Source organism: Chelonia mydas, chromosome 7 (assembly GCF_015237465.2).
Source record: "Chelonia mydas isolate rCheMyd1 chromosome 7, rCheMyd1.pri.v2, whole genome shotgun sequence".
Lineage (NCBI taxonomy): Eukaryota > Metazoa > Chordata > Testudines > Cheloniidae > Chelonia > Chelonia mydas.
This window is the reverse complement of record NC_057853.1, coordinates 114,785,367-114,812,970: the sequence shown is the minus strand read 5'-3', so window position 1 is coordinate 114,812,970 and position 27,604 is coordinate 114,785,367. Positions and strand designations below refer to the sequence as shown.

Sequence of the window (27,604 nt, the reverse complement as noted above, 5' to 3'; positions counted from 1 at the left end):
GCCCACAGCTGGAGCCAGGGACCATTTATAGATGCCAGTATTTTAAAAGTTGGCCAAATAAGCTAGGTGCTGGAGGCTGCTAGGCCTTGAGATGCTGAAGAAGAAAACTATAGCTGTGTGTGCTCAGTGTCTGACAATCTAGTAAAAAATGAGAAGCTGTGCTTGACCTACAGACGTCTGTCAGACCTGAATCCCCTTTCTCGCTTCTCTATTTCATTGTTGAAATGGAGAATATTTAGAGATCTCTGCTACAATTCCTTCTCTGATGGAATAAACAATTTTTAATATAGTGTCCAGAGGAGAGAATGTCCTTAAAGTAAATCTCTTCACAGATTTAGGGACAGTGATGGAATTAAGTTTCTCCATGGCTGTATCAAGTGGATTACTTGAGATTTAGCTTCAGTTTCTTTTGGGTCAGAAATGAAAATGACGTGGCCCCTTCTGAACGCTTTGTGTCACAAAAATACCAGAAAACTTCTGTTCTATTGCCAGTCTGCTCAGTATAGGTCCAAGGTTGGAATGTCCTGGGTATTGCAGGTGATGTTTTTGAGAGACACTGGAAGAGTTATCTTATGCAAGAATCTTGCAAGGGCATTCATGTATTTTGTCTGTCTGGTGTCTCTGGGTTATTCCTTTTTGTAAGTACTAAATTCTTTTTAGGAATTTAGAAAAATGAGAAAAAAAAAATATATATATATATTTATATTTTAAAAAGGCTTCTTTGCTGGTAACATTTTAAGCCAATTCTAGCATGTGAAGCAATTAAAATATATTCAGGTTAGAGAAATATAGTGTTTAACTATGAAATGCATGTAGGGAGAAATTGTCTTCCTTTCCTTTAAAATATAAAGCTTACGTGCGCAGGATTGGGTTGTCCAGACATCCCTGCTCTTTGTGGAGGAGGAATTTTGGATTGAAACACTAACTAAATGTGACAAGATGATAATGTAGGCCGTGCTGGTAGAATCTCTTATGCAAAACACTGCAAAGTGCAAGGGAGCTCAGTTATTCAGATTTTATCTTCAGTACCAAGAAATCTCTTACTGCTTCTAATTGGAGAATCCAAATAATTTAGTAAGAAAGCAAATTAGAAAATGTTTCAGAATCTGCTAAGGATGTAAGTTTTTTGGGAATGATGCAGTCACCGCCGCAATGTTTTGTACAACACCTGATATATAGGGACTCAAATTTTGATAGGAATCTTTGGATGGCATTGAAGTGGCAGTACTAATAAAAGGGGCCTATCCAGTTGTCATCTTCTCTGAGGCTTCTTTCTTCTTGGCATACCATTAATTCTCAGACAAAGATAATCATTTAATACTCCAGGTTTATGCCAATGTTTGACAGAGGCTAGAAACCTGTAGAAAATAGTGACTCATGACATTCATTGGCGTAGGTGCAATGTGCCCAGCCATTTAATGGCGTCGTCATCAGCCAGGTGGAGAACCGGTAGCCCACCACTGAAAATAAGTCAGTGTGCACTCGACAGTGATATGCAACGTAGTCTGATGTTGACCGCAGCTGCATCATGGGTCATTAGAAAAACCCCATTTAAAGAGACTGGCTGCACAGTTGCCCTGTCCTGTTCGAAACCGGTTCAGAGATGACCACAGTTTCTTGGCCGGCCAAAACAGCAAAGTGTCAGATGTCAACACCGTTCCCCAGATATCATAGTGCCTGAATGATATTCTCTTTGGGATGAAGAACCCCGGCTGAATTTAAATCCAGGCAAGATTGAGCTGATGCTAATGAGTAGTCTGAAATGTTTGTCTATATGCCCCACCCTCTTCAAAATGCTACACAGTCTACGAGTCCACCTGTATTCCTCATTATACTGAGCACCCAAACAGCAATAGCAACAAGAATTGTCATCTTACACTTTTGTTTTGCCAAGAGACTATGCCCCATCCTATCAGATCAGACTTGGCCATATATATCCAGGCAAGATTAATGCACTTTACTGGGAATAAAACCACAGACTAAAGAAAGTAAGTGGTGTAGAACATAGTGACTCACAAGGGTGCTGTTAGTATATTGCTCCAGCTACTGCCTTGGCTAGCCGTTACATATTGGATTGGGTGTAAAGTCTTGGTATTTGATTTTGAGAACTCTCAAATAGACAGGACCCAGGATATCTCAGAAACCACTTCCCCCTCCATGGTAGCTGCAATCCTGAGAAACAATAGATTTCTCAATGGCCAGGTTGATACTAGTGAGAGCTGAATTCAGAGTCTTCTAACACACAGCTGTGACCTCCCTGCCACAAGAATTAGGAACAACCAGAAAAGTGGCCACCTTCAGAAAAAAATGCAAAACACAGCTCTTTGCCACTGCTTTTCCACTAATAAACAGTTTAAAATTTTCTTCCCATTCTTAAAGTAGAGGAGTTGAGAAAATTGTAGCTTTGTGTAGGTAACCCATTTGGAGTGTTGTAAAATTCTAAGATTCTTATGTGACAATCATGAAATAAACACATACGCAGCTATCTAGGAAGGCTAGCATGCTGCAGTTGGCAGTCTCAGGTCAAAATTATTAATCCATATTTGCTAAAGATTGACACTTATTGATGCTACATGGAAGAATGTTTGGAAATTTGGAAGGAAGAACTTTAAATTAAGAACCCCCAGAACAATGAAAGCTCCTCCACAAGCTTCCACTAGTTTATACTGCTTTAAAATGGAGAACATCTGCAAAGTTGTAGACCAGGAAATAGGATCATAGTATCCTTAGGAGACATTTCAAACTACTTGGTAACTGTTTGTTTATGGTCTACAACTCAGAGGTTTTGGGGGTACGAGTGGTGACCGTATAAGCCATCTGCACTCCGCAAGATTATTTAAGGCCTTGAACGTTACCCGCTGCTACCTATTTGTAACTTTCTTATGCCTTTCAATCAGCTAGGTCTCAGTACCCTACTAGCACCTCACGGTACTACTGACAAACTCTTAATCTAAAACTGTTTGAACCTATTCCAACAGTACCTACAAATTTACCATTAGAAGGTTCAAATAATCTCAGCATCATTAATTATATAACTGCCAGGACACTGTGCTTGTTTGAAACTGCATCTTTATACCGAAACAGATTTTATTGCTTTGTGTTGTATGTGACAGCAGCTCTCATCTATATTACATTTAAAAAAAAAAGTTGAGGAAAAAAACTTTTGAAGCTGAAGTGTCAAGTACTCATAAATTAGGGAAATACAGAATCAAGGCTGCCTGTAGAAGATTAATTTGATCCCCTTGTGCACATACATTATAATTACAGGATTGCATACTATTTTTCCCATAACACACCACCTTCATTCAGTTTTTTTTTTCATTCAGTCTGTTGCTTCAATCCTTATTTAATACACACCATCCAGCTGCTGCACTGAATACAAAATGTATTCATTTTCTTTTGGGTGTTTCTGCGGCGCTCTCATAATATTTTGACTGCTTCACAAACAATAATGAATTCATCTTCACAGCACACCTGTAAGAGTAGGTGGTATTAATGTTGTCTTCATTTTACTATTGGGAAATTGAGGCACAGAGATTAAAGCTAAATTTTTGAGACCCCAACTTGAAATGCCTAGGATTTTCAGGGTATATAACATCTTTAGTGTATAATGGAGTATACTGTGTATTTTACATCACTGTGTTTGAAGAAAAGCTGAAAATTTGAAGAAAGTACTGTCTATGGGAGCTAAGATAGGTGGAATGTACGTGTAGATGTATTTGGAGAGATTTGGTCTTGCGTTGAGATGATATCAAGTATTTAAAATACTTAAGGCTTATTATAAAATGTTACCCCGATGATCTAGTTGAGGTCATTGCAGAGACCAGAACTAGAGGATATTTTAAAATTAGTATTATACAAAGGTTGTGAGGAATAAATGGAATGAAGGGATTTCCAGGTGAGGTGATGAGTCTAGTAGTAACAGTATTGTATGTAAGCATAACATTGTAGGACTGTATGCAATTTAATAAGTTAATGGGGTTTTGTGTTTAGGAGTAGCCAAAAACTGTTCTTGTTGTCAGTCAAGATTTTGCTGATCTGTTTGCTTTTCTCTTAGCTATTTTAAATCAGCCCACAAAGTTTGTTTGTGGGATTTTGCTTTAATTTTATATTGGATATAAAGAGCAGTTATCAAAACATTCCAGATCTGAAGGGCTTGCAGCCTGATTCTGGTCCTATGCTACTATTATATAACTAATCCAATTTTAGTCCATCTGTACTGCCAGGGCCTGCCTTTCTCACATGTGTAAAAGTGAAAAACCTGTTGTGTGCTTGTATGCTCCTCCCCTCCCTGCTAGCATTGTGGCCAAGGAATGGAGGCAGAAATGGCAATCCCATCCACCAGCCAGTCAGCCCCAAAATGCTGGACAAGCCGTTTTATTTCATAAAGAACAATGTCTAGCTTTTGAAAGTAACTGACGGTGAAAGCCTTGGTAATTGTGTAGCAAGGATTACCCAGTCTGGTTTTGGGCCCTGCTGCTGCCTCAGTTTACTTTGTCTTGAATCAAACCACCACACCTGGTGTTTTCACAATTCCAATCACCTTCCATATTTGGTTTGTTATCATAAAATAGTAGTCAAAGCCTTCCAGCCCTCTTCCCTGGACTCAGTTAGACCTCTCAGTTGATAATGGGCTTCAGCATCCAAACAGCCCTACTTCTAGGCTCAAAGGTCTTTCAAGTCCTTTATCAGGGCTTCCCTTTGCTTAGAGCCCTCCCGTCAGGCTCGCAGTCCTTTGCAACTCTTCTAGCTAGAGCTTCTCATCCAGGAGGCTCCTGCTTTCTGTAGGTCCCTCAGCTGAAGCTTATCCCTCAACAGGCTCCCATTCTTAGGGGTCTCTCCCAAACCTTTTGCCTGGGAGCTCTGAAGAATTGTCTGCTGAAAAGAAGACCGGGCAGATGACCTGGCGTCTAGTCATATGCTCCCACCACATAGCTCTTGGTGTCATTCCTTTCACCTGGGGAGGCAGGCTAAATTTGGCACAGGTAACATAAAGCCCCAATCCCCTTGCAAGAGATGACTTACCATGTGAAAGTACCCTGTTGAGGACTGCAGAAACACTTCTAAAGATGCCTCAGAAGCTCAAAATTTTAATCTATGGGAGTAGTCACCTGGACTGGTGCTGCATGAACTCAAGGGTAGTAATCTGCAGACATGTATGTCTTGCAGAAACAAGAACTACAGTACCCAACTACCTTTTCTAGATGCATTTACACCAAGGTGGTATAGAGGGAAACTCTCATATTCCTGTCCTGCCACATGATGCCTCTGCACGTGCAACCCAAAATTGCACTGGCCTTTTTTGCTGCAATGTCATGTTACAAACGTATCTAATTTGTTGTCCACCATTAGCTCTTATGCCTCTTTCAATAGTGAATTGTAGTTTTACATTTATTTTTCACCAGCTATACTAGCTTGATGTTTTTTTTCTGTGCTGAGCCTATCCATATATCCCATCCATATTTCTGACCTCTCTACATACTTCTGTATTTCTCTGTTCTCACAGGTGTCTGCAACTCCTCCTCCAAATGTAGTATAATCTATAAGTTTCATTAACAAATTCTCCTCTTATTGTATATTATATGAGCTTTTCCTTGTCCCATGTCTCAATTTTCTATAATTTTGTGGGCTTGTCTTCAATGCAAAGTAAACTGAAGTTATTACTCGAATGTTGCTCTTCGCTTGAGTCCCAGTCATGTACTAAAACCCTTAATTTGAGTGTTTTATGGTGCTTTTAATTCAAGTTGGCTGGCCTGTGAGGAGGTATAGGCTAAAGCTCAGGGTGGCAAAACTCACCAGCTGTTAACGTGACCACTGTACAGAGTGGATGCAGGTTAGCTGCACTCAGTGCCACTAGTCCTCCAATTCCTTTCCATAATTCCGCTAGTGTGCCCTGAAAGTACAAATCAAGTTCTCTCATAATTCACTGGGAAAAAATTCATAGAGTAGCTGAGCTTCCTGCAGCACAAAGAGCCATAGGATATGCCCCCGGAGGTCTTAGTGCCACAGACAAGTGAGTGCAGCATCAGTGTGGAAGCGGCGGCTTGAGTGTTATGTCATAGCATGACCGCTCTCACTCAAGCTAGGCTAACTTAACAGAAGTAACTTAAGTGTAGATAACTTGAATTAACTCTGCAGTGAAGACGTATAACAAGGAAATAATAGATTATCTATTTTTAAAGGTAGGAATTTTATATTTCTTTCAAAAAGAACTGTGACTTAAAAAAAAGACATTCAGGAACAGTCAGCTCTCTAAAATGTGTTAACCTTTTGGTTGCAAGGTTTTATGATATATATTACATTTTGCATTAGTGGTAAAGTTAAGGGATCAAATTCTCATCTGGTGTAAATTAATGTAGCTTCATTTACTTCAGTGGAGTTATGCCGACATACTCCAGCAGATCTGATCCAATAGCTCCAAAGCATTTCGTCCTGAGAGATTTCATTTTGCTCCCGTGAAAATCAGATTCATTATTGTGACCTTAGATACAATGTACCAACATATTTTTCTGTCTGGAGATTTCCAGGTACAACTCTGGTGAGCATAAATAGAAGTTGAGTTCAGAACTCATCTCATAACAGGTGGATGTTTTGTTGCTGAGTGAATGAAAGCTGCAGAGTCGGTCTTCACCTCAGCTGTAATGGGATGGTTTTGAGAGGATTGTTCATCCTGCTTTTGTGCAAGTGTCTTAAGCTTGTTTTACCTCCTCCTTCTCGAGTTGCTGTTTTGGGCCACATTTTCAAATCATGTTTCCCATTTTATATAGAAATGCTTGCCTGCACGTTTTTAACACTATTCCATGTACAGTGATTAAATCTATCATTTGACTGCACTGGTGATCACAGGTTTTTTTTTAAAGAGGTGTACATACGAGTAGACTTGTTAGAAGATCCTGTGAAATGTTAGTCCAATATATCTGTTTCAGCCTGAAGCACTTATATAAATTTGAAGCCTGTGGGAATCCTAATAAAGAATTTTCATGTAGGCCGAAACAACTGTTTTAAATCCACACTTAAAACATTTTCTTCATAGGACAGAGTGTTGGGTGCACGCAATTTGAATAACATCATTTTTCATTCCTCTGACAATTGCTACTGTTTGTTTTCCTGATTAAGTGTTCTATTGTCAAATCTTAGATCTGAAATGACTCATGCCTTTTCCACTTGAAAAATATGTGCTTTGTGCTGTATGTGGAGTGTTTATTTCTCTTCTAAAATGTAAACTTTGAACATAATATTTCAAAATAGATCTACCTGTGTTTGTAACTAATGTGGAATGGTCTATAATGTACTCATGAATTAAAAAATTATAATAGGTAACTGAAACAGGCAAAAAAAAAAAAAAAAGCCACTTGGACTCCAGTCCTGCATAGGTGGACATTTGAACCTGCAGGGATCCAATTGCAAGATGCCCCAGTCACTAATATTGGGCTAGGTCTTATGGGAATTTGTCCAATAAAAAGACAAAAATGTTATTAGTGTCTTATAAGAAGTATGCACTCAAAGAAGAAAGAAAGTTACCTACCTTTTGTAACTGCTATTCTTCGAGCTGTGTTGCTCATGTCCATTCCATCACCTGCCCTCCTGCCCTCTGTCAGAGTTGTCAGCAAGAAGGAACTGAGAGGGTGTAGGGTCAGCGGCACCTGATCTACCGCGGCATGAGGGCGCCACAGCCAGCCCTACAGATACCGCTACAGCAAAAGTTTCCAACAGCTGTGCACATGTGCCCATGCACACGCAGAATGGAATGGACATGAGCAACACATTTTGCAGAACAAAAGTTATGAAAGGTAGGTAACCGTTTTTATGTGATTGTTTTTGAGTTCTCTGAGTTTTTATGCCTTTCATTTTAGACAGTGAGTCAAGAATGATCAGAAATAACACAAAAACAGTTTTTTGAATTTGTAGAATCTTTATCTTAAAATCTATGGCACACCACCACCATTAAAAAATACTGTAAATTCACAACAGTGGTGGGATCGCATGAGAGTCATGTATGACTCCCCACTTTTTGTAGGAGTCTGAAGGTAATGAAGATATCCATAAATATGTATGGAAAAACTTAGTTGAATGAATCATTACAAGCTTGAATCTGCATGACACACAGCAACTTCCAGTTTACTAAAAAAGACATATGCTTTGATATTGTGCATTCTGTACTTGATTGTGAAAAATCACATGCACACAGTCACCTCTATTTCACAAGTTGTAATGAAGATGTACTTTCTTCAGCTGCGCACTCTGGCTTTTACCTATTCTGAGATTTCTTGAAATTAACATTGATACAGTTTTTCAAGGACACGTCCGTTTAATAATAAAACAAGAAATGAATTAAAGGATTATCACTAAAATCAGTTGCCACAAGGATAAGCAGTAGTAAGTGTGAAATAAACTACCTCTAGCACCAGACAGCAAATTTTAGACACAGAGCACCAAAGTGAAAATAACTCTCCTGTACTTCAAAACACCAGTGAGCTATAAAACAGACTTATGTCAGTATAACTGTGTTGCCCAGGAGCGTGGAAACTCCAAACTCCAGAGCAAAACAGTTATACTGACCGAACTCCTGGTGTAGACAGCGCTGTGTCAATGGGAGGGCTTCTCCTGTCGACATAGCTGCCACCTCTCAGGGAGGTGGAGTATCTGTGCCAACAGGAGAAGCTCTCCCATCAGCATAGGTAGCGTCTTCACTAAGTACTACAGCAGCTCAGCCTCATCACTGCAGCTGTGCCGTTGCAATGCTTTATGTGTAGACAAGCCCTTAATCTGACCATTCTATAACTGCAGGGGTTTAATGAGGATTAGTATGAACATACAATAAATTTAAGCATAGAAGAGGGGTTGTAACATTGCTGATGGTTTTCAAAATGAGTTTCAATATAAGTGCTATGGGTTTGCCATAATATTACATATTTTGAGAGAGATACTGAATAGTCCCTACTGTACTGAAGTTATTATGATTGCTCTAGTCAAGTTAGTATTGGTAGGTGTTTTCTTCCATTGTTTTTTAAGTTTCTTTCAAATAAATCAGTTATATAAAATTGCCTCCTCCTGTCCCTAAAGTAACTATATTTTAATAGATTGCCATTCTTGAGTTCATGAACTGCTGAATAGGCTCATAGTTCTGAACTTTTAAGCCATCTCTCTGGTGAATAGCATGTTCCTGCACAAGTATGATCTTGTGGAGAAAGCAAAGAACTGGAAAATAGGAGATCTAGGTTCCTTTTTCAGCTGTGCCACAGACTTGCCCTGTGACTGTTAAAGTTTTTCAAAGCGATGAGCAACTAAAATAGGGTCTTATACTGGGAAGTGTTGGTTAACCTTAATAAGTAGTGATACCTATACCCTGCCTATAGTAATCATCTCACTACTTTCGAGGAAAGTTTATCATAGTGATTCTCAAATGTTTTTGCAGGCCTTCCGAGAAGACCTGGAATGTCTTATTCAAGAACAGATGAAGAAGGGCCGTAACCCAACTGGACTGCTTGCATTACAACAGATTGCCGATTACATCATGGCAAGCTCTTTTGCAGGTTTCTCTTCATCTCCATTGAGTAAGTGAACAATGTGTATAATTGCCAGTATTTTTCTAAAATTCTGTCTATATTGGGACCTCATCCTTTCAACAGAATTTTTGCCATGTTTTTTTTAATCTGTAAAGCAATACAGATAGTGGTCTTAAATAATTTTACTCTTAAACTTTCTCTGTCTAATATTTGGTATCAGAAAAGTTATAATTTCTAGAAACTGCTTATAGTCAATAAGTTTGCAACTTATTGCACCAAAACTAATACCCAACCTCATTATCATTTTACTATGATTCACATAAATAATAACATGACAACTAACGTAAAAACTTGGCAGCAATTTACCGTAGTACACTTGTCTTTAAAGTTTGATAGGAAGGAGGAACCTGTTCAAATGCATGATTAGATATTACTTTCATACTCCTGGCAGCTGTGTTTTTAGTAAATAGCAAAGTGTAGTTTTTTAAAAAAAAGATTCTTGCCAGGATCATGCGATCAAGTTACAGCCTTCACAGAAAAAGTCCTCTGGCTAATTTCCAAGGTCTTTAATCGTTGAAACCTTATTAAAAAGTCATATTCGTGTTAAACATTCATAAGAGTGTCTGAGTGTAATAGACAAATCTGTCTTTCTAGACTGTTCTCTGCATTGCCTGCAGACTTAAAGGTGCAAATGGGATAGCCATTTCATGAAGTGATTTAAGATGTATGGTTGAGAACATAAGAATGAGGATGCTTGTTAGACAGAAATTAAAAGGAGCTAAATGCCTGCAAGCAGCATGAGGACTATTTAAAAACACCTTAATAGAGACTCAGACTAAATGTGTATCCCAAATCCAAAGAGACACTGAGGGCCAAAAGAATGCCACCATGGCTAAACAGAATCGAGGCTGTTATTGGCAAAAAGGATCTTTTAAAACTTCAAGTCAGATCCTAGTAAGTATAATAAGAAGGTCCACAAACTCTGGCATGTTAAGTGTAAAAGAATTTGAGAAGCAACTTGCTAAAGACACAATAAATATTAGTAAGAATATTTTAAGTACATCAGAAGCAGGAAGGCTGCCAAACAGGTAGTGAGACCACTAGACAACGAAGGTGTTAAAGGTTCATTGAAGGAAGACAAGGCCATTGCAGAGAAGCTAAACGAATTTTGTGTCTTCACTGCAGAGGATGTGGGGGGAGATACCTAAATCAGAGCTATCCTTTTTGGGTGACAAATCTGAAGTATTGTCCCACATTGATGTGTCAGTAGAGAAGAGGTTTTAGAACAAATGGATAAATTAGACAGTAATACGTCACCCAGGACCAGATGGTATTCACCAAAGAGTTCTTAAGGAACTCGCATGTGAAATTGCAGAACTACTAACTGTAGTATCTAACCTATCACTGAAATCAGCCTCTGTACCAGATGACTGGGAGGTAGCTAATGTAATGCTGATTTTTTCAGTACTGGGCAGATTGATAGAAACAAGGATCTGTACTGGGACCAGTGCTGTTCAACATATTCATTAATGATCCTGAAAAGTCAACAATGAAGTGGCAAAGTTTGCAGACGATACAAAATTATTCAAGGTAGTTAAGTCCAAAGCTGACTGTGAAGAGTTCTCTCATAGACTTTAAGATCAGAAGGGACCATCATGATCATCTAGTCTGACCTGCACATTGCAGGTTATAGAACCTCACCCACCCACTGCTGAAATAGACTGCTAACCTCTGCCTGAGTTACTGAAGTCCTCAAATCATGGTTTAAAGACTTCGTTACAGTGAATTCACCATTTACACTAGTTTAAACCTACAAGTGACCCATGCCTCAAGCTGCAGGCGAATGCAAAAAACCTCCAGGGTCTCTGCCAGTCTGACCCAGGGGGAAATTCCTTTCCAGCCTCAAATATGGTGACCATTTAGACCCTGAGTATGTGGGCAAGAGTTATAGGGGGATCTCACAAAACTGGGTGACTGGCGGCAACAAAATAGCACATTGATAAATGCAAAGTAATGCACATAGGCAAAAATAATTCCAACTACAGGTATATAATGATGGGTTCTACATTAGCTGCCACCACTCAAGAAATATCTTGGAGTCATCATGGATAGTTCTCTGAAAATTTCTGCTCTGTGTGCAGCAGTGGTCAAAAAGCTTAACAGTATTTTAGGAACTATAAGAAAAGGGATAGAAAGTATAATGCCACTTGTGACAGGGTTGGGCCAGATGGCTACAGGAGAGTGATAGAAGGCAGATATATTAGCCCCAGGTTAAGCAGGTCCCTTTTCCTTGGGTAAGGTAACAGGCAGTTCCAGCACAATCAGGAACTTACTGGAACCAATTAAGGCAGACAGGCTAATTAGGACACCTGGATCCAATTAAGAAGCTGCTAGAATCAATTAAGGCAGGCTAATCAGGGCACCTGGTTTAAAAAGGACCTCACTTCAGTCAGTGTGGCACACGCAAGGAGCTGAGAGTGAGATGGCATGCTGCTGGGGGACTGAGGAGTACAAATGCTATCTGGCATCAGGAAGAAAGTCCTGTGGTGAGGATACAGAAGGTGTTGGGAGGAGGCCAGGGAGTTGTAGCTGTCACATAGCTGTTACACAAAACACTATAGACAGCTGTGATCCACAGGGCCCTAGGGTGGAACCCGGAGTACAGGGCGGGGCTGGGTTCCCCCCATTTCCCCCGACTCCCTATTGGATACAGGAGGAGTTGACCTGGACTGTGGGTCCCACCAGAGGGGAAGATCCCTGGCCTGTCCCCCGACCCACTAGGTGGACAAGCAGAGACTGTGGGGATTGTTCTCCTTCCTTTTCCCCATGCTGGCCAGTGATGAGGTTAGCTGAGTGAACAGCAGGTTTGAGCCACTAGCAAAAGTGACCAAACTGAGGGCTGCCGTGAATCTCTGAGGCAAGCAAATCCACCAATAAGTGCAGGACCCACCAAGGCAGAGGAGGAACTTTGTCACACACTATATAAATCCAGGGTGCACACACACCCTGACTACTGTCTCGTTCCAGTCCCCCATCTCAAAAAAGATATAGTGGAACTGGGAAAGGTTCAGATGGTCAACAAAGATGATCACTGGTATGGAACAGCTTCCATATGAGAAGAAACTAAAAAGATTAGGGTTGTTCAACTTAGAAAAGAGATGATGGGGGGGAATATGATAGAGGTCTATAAAACCAGGAATGGTATGGAATAAATAAATACAGAAGTGTTATTTACTCTTTCCCACAATACAAAACGAAGGGGTTGCCCAATGACATTAATAGGCAGCAGGTTTAATACAAAGAAGAGGAAGTACTTTTTCACACAGTGCACAATTAACCTGTGAAAACTCATTGCCATGAAACTTTGTGATGGCCAAAATATAGCTGGGTTCAAAAAAGAACTGGGTAAGTTCATGGAGGATAGGTCCATCAGTGGCCATTAGCCAAGATGGTCAGAGATGGAACCCCATGTTCAGCCGACCCTAAACATCTGACTGCCAGAAACAGGGAGTAGAAGACAGGGGTAGATCACTCCAACTGCCATGTTCTGTACATTCCCCCTGAAGCTTTGGTGCTGGCCGCTGTCAGAGACAGGATACTGGACTAGACGGACCATCAGCCTGACCCTGTGTGGCCATTCTTGTGTGTTGTGTTTTTAGGGGCCTGATTTTCAGCACTGTGAGCAGTCGCATCTCCCAGTGAAATCCAACGGGAGCTGATAATACTCAACACTTCTATTGTGTGGCTTTGGACAAGTCACTTAAGGTCCAATTTAAAAAGTGAGTGGGAGAAAGGAAAATAGAACTCAAATGTCCTGACTCCCCGTCCTGTGGACTATCCGCTAAGCTAGATGTTCTCAAACTGTTGTCCTTGAAACATTTGTTAGTGGATTCTGAAAAGGTGGCTGGTCATAAGGTACTAACTCTTCTTGTTTTATCAGGTAAATCATATTAAAACATAGTATTTAGTATATTTTTAACTTTCCTAGTAGTAACTTTCTGTGTATTCAAATGTTGTAGTTGCCATAGGCATATTATGTATTTGTGAAGGGGAGAAGGAATGGTCTTACCAGTCATAAACGAGCTAGGAGGTGTCCATGATACAATTTCTCTGTTAAAATGTGTTCTGTGCTATTAAGCAGTTTGAGAACTTTTGCAGTAGTTCTTATATCCTCCCTCATGACATCCCTAGAACTAACTACAGTGACTCAGAATGAGAAATCTATTCAAATGGCTATTCAAGTTTGCAAAGCCCAGTAGGAGTGTTTTCAAACAGCCTGTAAACCTGATCTTAGCTCAGGAGGTCTTAAAACATTGGAATCTGTCCAGAGCACATTATCTTGAAGCAAAGGATAGTTCAAATCTGAGTGGTACTTCAAAGTAGTCCTCTGTCACTAATTCACCCTTCCTTCCTTCTCTCAGAATTTGGAGACTTTCATAATATTTTAGGGTATGGTATCTAGGGCCTTATATTACAAAGGTTGCTAAGGCAGTTCGAGAAATCACTAAACCTCTGCTGTAAGCGTAGTCTAATGCTATTAGCGTTTGGCAGAACTGAGGTTCTATACTACTAATTTAAGTATACTGCTTTTGGAGAATCACAGAGAACTTAATTTACCACTTTTTTTTTTTTTCTTTCAGGCCTTGGAATGGTTACTCCCATCAATGACCTACCTGGAATAGACACCACCTCATTTGTTAAGGGAGAAAAACTTACTCGTTGTAAATTAGCCAGCTTGTATAGGTTGGCTGACTTGTTTGGATGGGCACACTTAGCAAATTCCTACATCACAGTGAGTATTTTTAAGAGTAAAACTGATTAGTTGCTTCTTTGTGTTCTCACCTGTATGTTTAAAATTAAACCATACAAAATTAGAATTAATTTTCCAAATGTTATTTAAGTAAATTCAATAATAAATCAGAAATCATTTTTCCTCCTTTTCAGGTAAGAGTAAGCAAAGAACAGGACCACATTCTAATCATTCCAAGAGGTCTGTCTTTTTCTGAAGCTTCAGCCTCCAATTTGGTATGTGCTTCACTTACATTAATAATAATCACAGAGACTTAGATTGTTTTCTGACAGTTTTGCAGCTACTGAAGTAGGATAGTGGCATCAGGTTTTTGTTTACCTGTTCCGAAATTCACGTAAAATCATCTAGTGAACAGCAGATTAATTTTTGGGATTATACAATCGTCTGCTCCTGAACACTTCTGTCCAGTTTTTGGATCCACTTTTCACTGCTTTGGTTCCACTAAAGCTTTAATGTTGTCCAGCAAGCTTTTTGTATTTTAGCTGGGGTCCTACCTGGTCCACAAAAGGAAGTCAAATAGAATTTGTCAGCTACTTTATTAATATAACAGCAACCTCTTATCAGTAATATAGTGCTTTGATCTTCAAAGTACTTTGCACGTATTATCCACATGACATCCTTGTCAGGCATGAGGCATGTATTATTATCGCCATTTCACAACTGGAAAACAGCAGAGTTAAGTAATTTGTCCGAGGCCAAAAAGGGAATTGGTATAAGGGCTCTTAATTCAGTGTCTAGACTACCAAATTAAGCATCTCATGGTGTGAAAGAACTGAAAAGTTTGTTACCCAAATTGTCATATCTACTGGTGAGTCTTGCTGACAATTTTTAGAAGGGAACTGAAGGTAGGTGGCACAATATGGTCAGTTTCCAAAAGCAGAGCCAAAAATATAACCATAAGAAATGGATCTTATATGCTGCTTCTGTTGCCTCTGTTACTCTTTCCTGCCCACCCCTTAACAGTTTGGAGAGATTTTTTTATTTCCACGACTTTCATTTAAAATGCTTTAATGGCAGTTATTCTGAGATCGAATCTTTGTTTTCATATTAAATTGTATTAAATTTTCAAATTCAAATCTGAGAAATTAGGAGGTTTAATTTATAATATAACACAGTACATTAATAGGGTGTAAAAATATGTAGTTCATCTGAAATGTTCAGTTTTAGCATCTATTGCTCTTAACCATTTTAGTTTGAGAATTTATTTATAGGTATCTGTATGCTAAATATATCTATACAGGTTGTGCTTTGAACAGAAGCTTGTTATTTGAGGTTCTCTTGCAGGTTTTCTACTCCAGTTGAGTCTGCTTGGTGTGCTATACTACCAACTCTTCCTTTAGCTAAGGGGCAGCCAGATCAAAGAGGAATTTCTTTATCTGTTTATCATTATCTAGCCTTTGCCTTTTTTCATGGCTATTTCCACCATCTGGCAAGATCTTAAACAGCAGGAGGATTTATATACTTACTCCTGGCTGCCCTAGTACTTCTAAGCATTATTTCACTGATGAATGTGATAAAAAAAAAATCTTAGCTTGTTTAGGAGAGGTCAAACTAAGCACAAGTTTAAGATCGGATATGATCATTGCTAAATTGATTCTGTTTCCTCTCCCCTCTCCTCCCATGATGGTACCTACTGAGCTATAGGTTTTTTGGTTTGGGTTTTTTTGGTTTGTTCCTTTCAGTTGGTTCATGGCCAGTTAGTCATGGCCAACTTATAGTAGTTCCATGAGTTTCCTTTGTTTGATTGTTTTCCAGGTTAAATTAAATATCTTAGGAGATGTAGTTGACCAGGGGAGTACCAATCTGAACATCGACAATGCAGGATTCAGTCCACATGCTGCCATCTACTCCATGCGCCCTGATGTCAGATGTGTGATACACATACACACCCCTGCAACTGCAGCTGTAAGTCTGTACAATTCCTAACGTGGCCTAAAGAGGAAACAGTTTCAAAATATAAAATATATTAAAGATGTATATTATGAATGTAGATCTAGTGTGTATGGGTCAAACTTGCCTCTCCACAGTTTTATACTTGTGTAATTCCATTGACTTCTGTTCAGTTACACCTCTTGACTTACACCAGTGTAAGGGGCTTATTCTTCAAGATCCTGAGTGATCTGAAGGTGCTGAGCACTTTGCTGGAATAAGCCATGCATAAAATGAGTATTGGACCACCTCAGTCAGAGTGAAGGAAGAATATGTACAATTTAGGCCAACACTTATTTAAAATCATCTCAGTACTACAAAATGTGTTCTAAGTCATGATGTAGGTTACACTAATTGCATTTTTAAGAGGTTATATTATAAATGTTCTGGGTATCTCTCCAAAAAGTTATAGCTAAACTAGAAGTTCAAAAAAGGGCAAAAATGAGTAAGAGGATGGACTGAACTAACTAATGAGAGAAACAAGGAGATAAATGTATATAGCTGGCTAGAGATGAGAAAAGGAAGACATAACTGTTTACCAATATTTGAAGCGTGTAAACACCAGGAAGGAAGAAAAATTGTTGAGGGTTGATGTAGAGTGATGGGAATGAAATGAGGAAAAGATGCATTAATATCAATTGCCAGGGAAAACTTGCTTATGGTTTCATCTATTATGTGGCATAGTCCCCCAAGTGAAGTGGTAGCAGTGCTCTCACCGTATTTTAAACTAGACTGGATAAAGCAGTAGAACAGTGTCTACTCCATATTGAGACTCCTCTTATCTAGCTAGCATATAGCCAAGACTTCACTATCATTTAAGAATATAGGTGGGACAGAGTGGTTGTGATCCAGAGGTAGAGAACCCATGTACTGGAAAAATACCATTGGGAATAATCTCCCACTGATATGGTAAATTTCTGGATGACCTAATAGTTCACTTATAACTTTGGAAGACTAACCAGGAAACTTGTGGAACATGGCACTTTTGCACAGAACCCTGGTTTAAATGTTTGTTTTCAGAATCTTAAAAGTGTTCAATTTTCTTGAAACAGGTTTCATCTATGAAGTGTGGTATCCTTCCAATCTCTCAGGAGGCTCTGATTCTGGGAGATGTTGCTTACTACGATTACCAAGGATCTCTCGATGAACAGGAAGAGAGAATTCAGCTTCAGAAGGTTCTTGGGCCAAGTTGCAAGGTAGTCAACCTTTATTCATGTTTTTCTTTTAATCATTTGCATGTTCTGTACCAGTTTCTACCATTTAACATTTGTGTTTTCACTCACTAGGTGCTGGTCTTGAGAAATCATGGTGTGGTAGCCTTAGGAGAGACATTAGAGGAGGCCTTTCACTATATTTTCAATGTGCAGCTTGCCTGTGAAATACAGGTAAGAGAGATGATTCGTCGTTATTTAATTTCTGAAGGAAATACTTATGCCATAACGAGTTATTGCAATGGATAGACCTGACTCCATAGGGAGGAAACTCCATTATTGCAAAGTATTCAACAGAATCTCTGCTATTAGACACAATATTTGTGTAAAACAGGAGTAGTCAACAGGCGGATCATGGGCCAAATCTGTACTACCAGACGATTTTGAATGGACCCCAAAATATTTTTATTTACTTATTATCATTATTATTTTTTTATTTTCTTCTTTGGAATCTTGGCCTTGCAATATCCCAACCAAGAAATTTGGACCTTGACAAAAAATAGACTACCGCAGTGTAGAAGTTCTGTGGAATAAAGAGGAGACTTGTTTCTATTATAGAATGAAATTAAAAGCATGTTTCTGTTTACTTCCTTGTATGTGCACAATTAGCAATATCAAAACCACTCTGGGTATGCGTGTAAGTTAGTTTAGGCATCATGTGTTGGCTTTGCTGTAGAGCACATTGTGTTCACTTGAATGAGTTTGTCCCATGGGACAGTATCCTTTATTAGAAAGCTGTCTTATTGTAGTGCAACTGTCAAGGTTCCTTCTCCACTCTGAACTCTAGGGTACAGATGTGGGGACCTGCATGAAAGACCCCCTAAGCTGCTTCTTACCAGTTTAGGTTAAAAACTTCTCCAAGGTACACACTTTGCCTTGTCCTTGAACCCTATGCTGCCACCACCAAGCGTGTTAAACAAAGAACAGGGAAAGAGCCGACTTGGAGACGTCTTCCCCCAAAATATCCCCCCAAGCCCTATACCCCCTTTCCTGGGGAAGGCTTGATAAAAATCCTCACCAATTTGTACAGGTGAACACAGACCCAAACCCTTGGATCTTAAGAACAATGAAAAAGCAATGAGGTTCTTAAAAGAAGAATTTTAATTAAAGAAAAGGTAAAAGAATCACCTCTGTAAAATCAGGATGGTAAATACCTTACAGGGTAATCAGATTCAAAACACAGAGAATCCGTCTAGGCAAAACCTTAAGTTACAAAAAGACACAAAAGCAGGAATATACATTCCATTCAGCACAGTGTATTTTACCAGCCATTAAACAAAAGGAAATCTAACGCATTTCTAGCTAGATTACTTACTAACTAACAGAAGTTCTGAGTCTGCATTCCTGATCTGTTCCTGGCAAAAGCATCACACAGACAGACAGACCCTTTGTTCCCCCCCCCTCCAGCTTTGAAAGTATCTTGTCTCCTCATTGGTCATTTTGGTCAGGTGCCAGCGAGGTTATCTTAGCTTCTTAACCCTTTACAGGTGAAAGGGTTTTGCCTCTGGTCAGGAGGGATTTTATAGCACTGTATACAGAAAGGTGGTTACCCTTCCCTTTATTTTTATGACAGCAACACTGCAACATGATACCATTTCATGGAAGTTATTTTGGGGGCCATTAATATTTTGCCAACTAACCTGTTGAAAGCCAGGCAATATGCGGGGAAATGCAGATGGATCTGTAATATTACAGGGCAAATCTGGAGTCCATCTTCTCTAAATGCAGATCATCCATGTGAAACTAACAGTGCTTTCCATGGTGGACAGAGTAAACTTCAGGAGCCTGTGTCCAGGGGTGCATACTTGTACACCCCACAGAGCATAGCTCCATGAACGTTCCCTGCAGGGCTGAACACAGTGATTAGAGCTAACACAGTTAGAAGAGCAGGAAGGTAACAGATCCATCACTCCTTACTCTGCATAGAAATGGGACGCAAAGTCTGTGGGTACCACTAGATCCTCTGTGGTCTGATTGAAGAATTCCTTCCACCCTCTGTCCTTGTGGAGATTCACAACGCCCAACTCAGTTACTCAAGCTCAATGTTGGGATGAGAAAAAGAGGATTTTCCACTACAAGCACAAAGCAGAGGAGAATGGTGTATTACTAAATAAATTAAGCAGAATCCAGAAATCACTTGTTAGTGTCTTATTAAGTAATTAATCAGACTTACAGTTGCCTTTCTCGCCAATGGTAGGGTACATCTGTGTCAAGATTAAAGATATTTCTGTGTCTTCTACAGTTAAAAGTACATTGTTGAGCACTTAATAATAATTGATGTTTATTGCATTTACTCCTTTTAGAGCCATAATTATTAACTGATACTGTCATTCATACAATAGGAATCATTCTCTGTGTGTCTTAATGCAGTTGTCATAATTTTAGTGAGAAGAAAAGTAACCTGAAAACATAATTGCAGCCAATTTTATGTTTACAATTTTTCCATTAAATTCAGACAAGCTGAGAATTCCACACCCCATAAAATTATCTATAAACAAGCAGATTACTGTGTGTATATTGTTGCAGGTTCATGCATTAGCTGGTGCAGGTGGAATAGACAATCTTCTTGTACTAGACCTGCAGAAGTACAAGCCTTTCACACACGCTGTGGCAGCAGCTGGAGGAGGTGGAGTTAATATGGGCTCCCAACAAAAATGGAAAGTTGGGGAACAAGAGTTTGAAGCTCTCATGAGAATGCTAGACAACCTGGTAGGTACACAATTATAACAATACAAATGCAACCCTTGAGAGTTTTGGGTGCCTTTTACTCCTCAACTCTTTGTGGGATTAGGCCCTAAATCAGGGGTGGGCAAACCTTTTGGCTTGAGGGCCACATCAGGGTTCCAAAACTGTATGGAGGGCCACGTAGGGAAGGCTGTGCCTCCCCAAACCCTAACCCTATCAGCGCCCTCCCAATTCCCGCCCCTTGACTGCCCCCCTCAGAACTCCTGACCCATCCAACCCCCCCTACTCCTTGTCCCCTGACCGCCCCCCTCCTGGGACCTCTTGCCCCTAACTGCCCCCCCCAGAACCCCACCCAGAGGACTCAGGAGGAGCAGGGGCAGCTGCACAGCTGGAGAGAAGCAGCGGTTTCCCCTTCAAAGCTCCATTACTCTCCAGCCGGCTGCGCAGCCACCCGGTGCTCCTCCTGAGTCCTCCGCCCGTGTTCGCCATACTTCTGCCACCCACACCGCCCGCCTGCTCCCCTGAGGCTGCAGGTGAGCATCCCTTCCTGGTCTCCCCTGCAGTGCAGCCCCCTCCCGCTCTGGCGGCGCAGCGCGCTGAGGCTGCGGGGGGAGGAGCCGGGGACTAGCCTCCCCGGCTGGGAGCTCAAGGGCCCAGCAGGATGGCCCCACAGGCTGGATGTGGCCCACGGGCCGTAGTTTGCCCACTTCTGCCCTAAGTAAAGGAATTGTCTGTTTTGATTTTCTTTATAAACTTGAAAATGAAATATGTAAATGAAAAGTAGTTTTTATTGAATATTTAATATCTCCCATATCTGAACATTTTATTTAGGACAGAATACATATATATTTTAATCTTTCCATTTCTGAAGCCTAACACAGCAGAATAGTAAGAGCTGGTTAAGCTAAAATTTCTGTCAGGACACTATCACAAAGGTTAATAATTTCTCTGTATAAAGCTGTATTGCTATAACATACATTTTCCAATCATCACCTTAGTAAATATACTTGGAAGCTTTCATTTTTATTTTGTTATGAATTGTAGTGTTTGTTTCTAACTTCTATCAGTTTTTATCTCTCTAATTTTGATGGACTTGGAAGAAATGAAGTTCAATACTAATTGTTCAAAATGTAACAAAATATTAATTTCAAATTAAGTTATTTATTGATAAAGTAAAAGCAAAGCAAAAGAGGATACCAGTCACATATTAGTGCAATGTATTAGACTCAGACATGAATTACACTATGTGCTCAAGCAGGGAGGTTAGATGCCCCTTTGCTTTTCTGTGTGGACTACCTATATCACAGGTCACAACACAGCAACCAGGGTATCTCCCCCCGGGCAACTGTTCCCCCTTTTGCATGGGTGGGCAGGGAGTTGGTAGGCAGGAGTGAGATGTGGGTGGAGCCGGGGCTCCACTGAACATGCTGGCCAACACAGCTCAGCTGGCATGGAGGGGCAGGAAAAGGACTGGTAGAACTTACTTCTTCCTTTCCATCCTCTTACATCCCCCTCCACCCCACCCCAATGGAGCAAGGGCTAAGCAGAAATCAGATGATGACTGTAGGTCACCATTTGGTCCCTGCTCTGCTTGTGTGCTGCCCCTTACTCAGGGCAGAATTCTAGAGGTCAGTTTAGCTCAAGCTATATTGTTACTTTCCATCAGAAGGGAAATGTTATCTTTGTTGGCTCTTGAATGGAGGAAGGAATTGACCATTATAAACTTCTATAGATTATTCTTAATCTTTCCAGTTTGCACTGTTCGTAAGAGAAGTGGAAAGACTGTCAAATATGTGAAAAACTGCAGTTATATGAATTTTTGACTGTCTGCTATGATGCTGACTGTAAAGGGTTTTTTATAAATCAATAAATGAAAAATATTTTGGAAAAGGATACCCCAAATCTCTTGCTTGGATGAGTGCAGATAGTTCATTTAATACATACACAGTGGTACAAAATTGCCATAATTTCTTATTCTTTGGTCATTATTGGTTGATCTCTCTCTTTTCTTTTCTTTTTTTTTTTTTTTTTTAAACCTTCTCAGGGATACAGAACTGGCTATGCTTACAGGCAACCTCTAGTCAGAGAAAAACCCAGGCACAAGAGTGATGTTGAGATCCCAGCCACTGTGACTGCCTTTTCTTTCGAAGATGATACAGTTCCACTTTCCCCTCTCAAATTCCTAGCACAAAGACAACAGCGAGAAAAGACAAGATGGCTGAACTCTCCAAATACATACTTAAAAGTGAATGTGCCTGAGGAGTCTTGGAATGGAGAGACTAGTCCCAGAACTAAGATAACGGTAGGAAGCTATTTTTGGTAGTCGGCTTGTTCTTACTCTACCTGAGAGAAAGTGAATTATGCAGAGTTTATATCACTAAATCTTGTCCACTTACAAAATCTTTTTTAGCTGGATCATCTAATTAGTTAAAAGCTAGCAAACAAGAAGATAGGCTTGTCTGAGATTGAATGTGGGAAAAGCTGCTGCACTGAGATGCCCTTTCTGTTTGGGGGAATTTTGGTGATAGAAAAAGGGATAGCTTTGTTCTCCGCTCTTTGATTGATTTTCCTCTTCCTTATTGGTTCTTGTAATGGGAGCTTTTTTGTTGTTGTACTGCATCTAGCATGCAAAGAATTACCCATGCATCAATGGCAGTGTCTCTCATTTCCCCCCCTCTATGTTGGGGCCTCTCCATCCCCACAGGAGCGCTATTTTTTTCCAAGCTAAATCAATTCCTCTGTGCTTGTTGGGTCTAGGTCACTGTCACTATCTCTGTTCAAAGACAACTGATCAGGACTTTCTTTAGAGCCCATTAATGCCACCTGTTAACATATGTCTCTGAATGATGTGCAGGACTTCCTTCTCCCAGGACTAAGTGTGTTGCCTCCACCACATTCCCAACCAGCTAGGGGAGAGATCAAGTCTCTTGCAACGCGGTGCCTAGTAGAGGTATCCCATTTGCTATACACCTGATCCCAGTTGCATAAAAGATTAAAAGCAGCAGCACCACCTGCTGGTAGTTAACTAATTTCACTGTTCCTTTAGTTTGATAGATATACCATCAATGGCAGGCTTATGTTAAACTTTGCTTAAAAAGAAAAAATCCCAATACGAAACCTGCAATTAGCAGAGATAGGAGATTATAGTACAAATAGAGTAATAGGGAGAGAGAACCAATTCTGGAGCCATTAGATGCTGCATTAATGGAATAAAAAGTTCAGTGGTCTTTATCCCTTTTATACAGGATTTTTGGTAAAAGCAATTCTTTCTAAACATAATCGTGTTAATATAATTTTGTAGTTCTGTATCATTTTTCAAGTGAGCTTTTCAATTTTTTACAGTCATTTAGTTAACCTGCCTTGTGTGGATATCGTGAGGTATGTATTACATCCATTTACAAGTTTGTAAACTGGGGCACAGAACAGTTTAATAAATTGGCAGTGATCTCTTAGTGAGTGACTAGCAAAGCTGCTAATAGAATCCAGGAGTCCTTGCTGCTCCTCTTAACCACTAAACCATGCTCTTTCCAATGGCCACATTCTCCCCTTTTTTTCCAACTAACATCTAGACATTTTTCTTTAAGTGGATGAAAGCTGAAGACTCCTCCAAGATTAGTGGAGGAACTCCAATCAAAATTGAAGATCCTAACCAATTTGTGCCTCTAAATACAAACCCAAGTGACGTGTTAGAAAAGAGGAATAAGGTAAGAAAGGATTAATGAAGAAATCTGTAACAATACCTTGAGTTGTTTACAGGTACCAGATATATTCTAAGTCGGCCATCAAGTGATCATTAGAAACAGTAATAAAGTGGTTTACAGAAAGCATCCTAGCTTTACCAAAATGTTTTTTTTAAGTTCCACATGCTATTGGAATTGAATAATAAAACTTGTATTATAATACCTTGATTATAATACTTTGCTGGATGATCAGCAGTTACGCTAGGAATGAGAGATTGGAGATGGCCCCAAACTGTAACACTTGGCTTAGCACAAAACTTAGTGGAAGTTTGAATCTAGATCTGAACTGAACAGCTCTGACCCATCTCTCTATGTTGTAGGTACCCTTTCTCAAAAGACTGCAGAAATACTCATTAAAATGTTGCATAGGTAGTTTCTGGGAATTAATATTTATTTTAAATGTACATAACTAATAAATATCGTGAATGTGAAAAGCAGTCATTTTCAGAAAGCTGACCTGAACTCCACCCCAGGCTTGATTATTTTGCTAGACATGTAATGCTGTTTCTGTGAAATTATGGGATTTACTTACTTGGAGTCTTTTAGGGGTTAAAGGGCCATACTACCATCCCTGAGAACTTAATATGATTCAGAAGGAGCAACTCCCTTCCTCAAAAAGGATAAATAGAACAATGCCCTGTAATCACTCAGACATTAATTTAGACTACTGTTATCAGTCCCAGACACTAAGTTTTCTCTTCCCAGGCAGATTCACAAGCCTTACTGTCTCGGAGAGATGGGCTAGAGTCCTGGGGTGGTTTTTTGTTTGTTTTTTTTCGTTAGTTAAATACTGACAGTGTGCATCATGGCCATGTAGACAGGGCTGCTGGTTGAGGAAAGGAGCAATTTATTCAAGTGGGGCAAATTCTATCAATACTGCTGTGACCACACATGGTATTGACCCATTGGCAACTGAGCCTGTGTGATTCTACCTCACAGGGAGGAAGGCAGATTCAAATGGTGTGCAGTCCATCTGCAGAGCTCACTTCCACCGGGGTCCCATACATGGTGGCTCACAACGGGTGCAGGTGGCTGGGGTTGGGACCAGGGTAAATCTTTAGTGGTGCTGAAGTGGAGTCATAGGATCAGCAGGTACTGTGCAGTCAGAGGCAGGGGGCACCTTATCCCAGAGTAAAGCAATACGAAGTCCAGTGCTCCAGTTGTGCTCCATTGCCCAATACATTGGCCACACAAAGTTGATGGTGAGAAAGGAGTTTGCTATATAGGTACAATAGATGCTTCAAATAAAGTTTGTCTTTTTCCATATAGATTCGTGAGCAAAACCGATATGACTTAAAGACAGCAGGACCACAGTCTCAATTACTTGCTGGGATTGTTGTGGATAAAAAGCCTAGTCCAGTAAGTGTACATCATGACTTGGGTTTAATTCACTGCCTTAAATGGGTTCTATCAATCTTTCTGTCAGACTTGAAGGCTTGGTCTTCTTTTTTTAAATGTTTTTTGTTAAATGTGACATACTATATCTGGGAGATATTTTAGTCATTCACAATACAAGTTTTTATCTACAATGTTTAAAAAAAATACATTTGGGAGGCTTCTAGTTATTCAGTCTTTGTCTACACCTAAAACACTACAGCAACACGGCATTGCAGCTATGCTGCTGTAGTGCTTCAGTGTAGACTCTCACTACAGCAACAGGAGAGGTTAATCCTCTTCCCCGAGAGGTGGTAGCTAGGTCAATGGAGAACTACTCATAGCTCCTAATAGGACTGTGAAACTCATTGCCATAGGACATCATTCAGGCCAAGAATTTAGCAAGATTCAGATAGGGATTGCACACTTACATAGCTAAAAAGAGTATGCAATGTTGTTCTAGCTAATGCTAGCAAGAAGAGTTTTGGAAAAGAGCTAAAAACTCATGTTTCAGGATTTAAGACTGTCCCTAACTACTAGTGATTAGGATGAATCCTTCATGGTGGGACAGTGTGATGGGTTTTCCAGCATACAACTGGGACTGTGGGACTGTTGAGCCCTCTGTCCCACCAATCTGGGGTATCCCTCTCATCCTGTGATGTTGGTAAGATACAAACCTCTGGCCGGCACTGCACTCTCACAGACATCCACAGGCAGGGACACACCCAACTGAGTTACATGAATGCTTCTCCCAGCCACTCATGAACCAACCCATAGAGAGGCGCCAGCCAATTCTTCCCAGCCTCACTTCCCGCCACAACTTACCACCTGGAAACACGTCTTGAGGATAAAGACTTTGAACTGGGGAAGGTGGTGGCAGTTCCAGCCTGTGTATTGAAGATCTGTGGCCCATTTGTACCATTTGTCAAGGAGCGGCACTGCTTGATTCAAATCCTACTCAGTTTGTAGAACTCAGGCTGTGAATTTATTTTATTTCTTAGATAAACAACTTTGATCTCTGTGCTTGGTACTTATAATCACTTAAAATCTGTCTTTCTGTAGTTAATAAATCTGTTCTATATTTTACCTAAAGCAGTGTGTTTTGGTTGAAGTGCTTGGGAAATCTCAGCTCAGTTTACAAAGGCTAGGGTGTGCCCTCTCCACACTGAGGGAGGGGCAGACTGCATAATGAACTTACATTGGCCAGGCTTCTGACCAGTGCAAGGCTGGGGGGTAGGGGGCGGGAATTGGCTGGAGCCTCTATTGTTGGTTCATGAGTGGTTGGCAAAGCGTTCATGTAACTCAATCGGGTGTGTCACTGCCTGTGGATGTCTGTGTAAATGCAGAACCTGTCAGAGGTTTGTAGCTTGGCAACAGCATCACAGAATGAGAGGGATACCTCAGGTTGGGGGGACACAGAGCTCAGTGGTCCCACAGTCCAAGTTGCACCCTGCGCACCCCATCACAGATATATTGCCCCTCTTTGGCCTACTTTAGGGTTTCTTCAACCTTCCTCTGAAGCATCTGGTGTTGGACCCTGTCAGAGAGAGAATATTGGACTACATGGAATGTATGGCAATTCCTATGTCCTTATGAACTCAAACTAATTTCATGGGGAGGTTCTGAATGGTAGAAAGCTTCAACATCTTGTTCTTTTTCCTCTCTCAATTCATTTACTTTACAGGGCTAATCAGTTTACTCTTGATGACAAAGAATAACCCCCTTTACTCCTAGGGGAATTCTGCGCCCTGTGGGGGGTGTAGAATTCATACCTTCCGCAGATTTCTTGGCTGCCCGGTAGAAAAATGGGGAAGCAAAGATATCTGTGGGGAACATATGCCCCTTCCGCAGCAGTATCCATTTGGTGTTCAACTTCTTACTGCCTTCTCTTTGGATATGGGACCCCCTCATATCCTTGCTACTCATACATACCTGTCAGAAGCTCAACACTAGTAACCAGTCTAGCTGGAGGGGATACCAGACAGCAATGTGGCAGCGAAGTGCAGCAGGCCAGGATCCAGACTGGAGGACTCCTTTGCAGAAATAGGTCTAAATCTCCTCCTCAGGGAGTGAATAATTTTTACTGATGCGGCTTTTAAGAGCTCACATGATCTACATAAACAGTGAGATGGAAAACTAACATTAGATACACTTGTATTCTAACCAAGTGCATAGATAGTGCGAGCAGCTATTTTTTTTTGCATGGTCACTTTTCACTTGATCAAAACAGCATAGATGCATAGCTCTCCATTAGCCTGGGTACAATGACTTTGTTTTATGGTGGTAGTTTTCTTTTCACTTTTTTATAACTAAATTTATAAACCAGTCAGACCCAGAAATAGAAAGCTG

General features: G+C 40.3%; 1 protein-coding gene across 50 annotated transcripts in view; it reads left to right on the top strand.

The window, feature by feature from the left end:
• The window catches only part of ADD3 (adducin 3), a 202,744-nt gene that overhangs the window by 141,764 nt on the left and 33,376 nt on the right, over positions 1–27,604 (top strand). For all 50 annotated transcript variants that reach the window (XR_006292556.1, XR_006292553.1, XR_006292555.1 and 47 more), the window contains 10 exons: positions 9,416–9,554; positions 14,147–14,298; positions 14,451–14,531; positions 16,072–16,221; positions 17,298–17,441; positions 17,532–17,630; positions 19,983–20,165; positions 22,186–22,443; positions 23,726–23,845; positions 25,151–25,240. Coding sequence is in view for 45 of the 50 variants with exons in the window: in XM_043552445.1 (XP_043408380.1) it covers positions 9,416–9,554; positions 14,147–14,298; positions 14,451–14,531; positions 16,072–16,221; positions 17,298–17,441; positions 17,532–17,630; positions 19,983–20,165; positions 22,186–22,443; positions 23,726–23,845; positions 25,151–25,240 (1,416 nt within the window). In the remaining 5 variants the exon portion in view is untranslated. The remainder of the gene's footprint in view (positions 1–9,415; positions 9,555–14,146; positions 14,299–14,450; positions 14,532–16,071; positions 16,222–17,297; positions 17,442–17,531; positions 17,631–19,982; positions 20,166–22,185; positions 22,444–23,725; positions 23,846–25,150; positions 25,241–27,604) is intronic.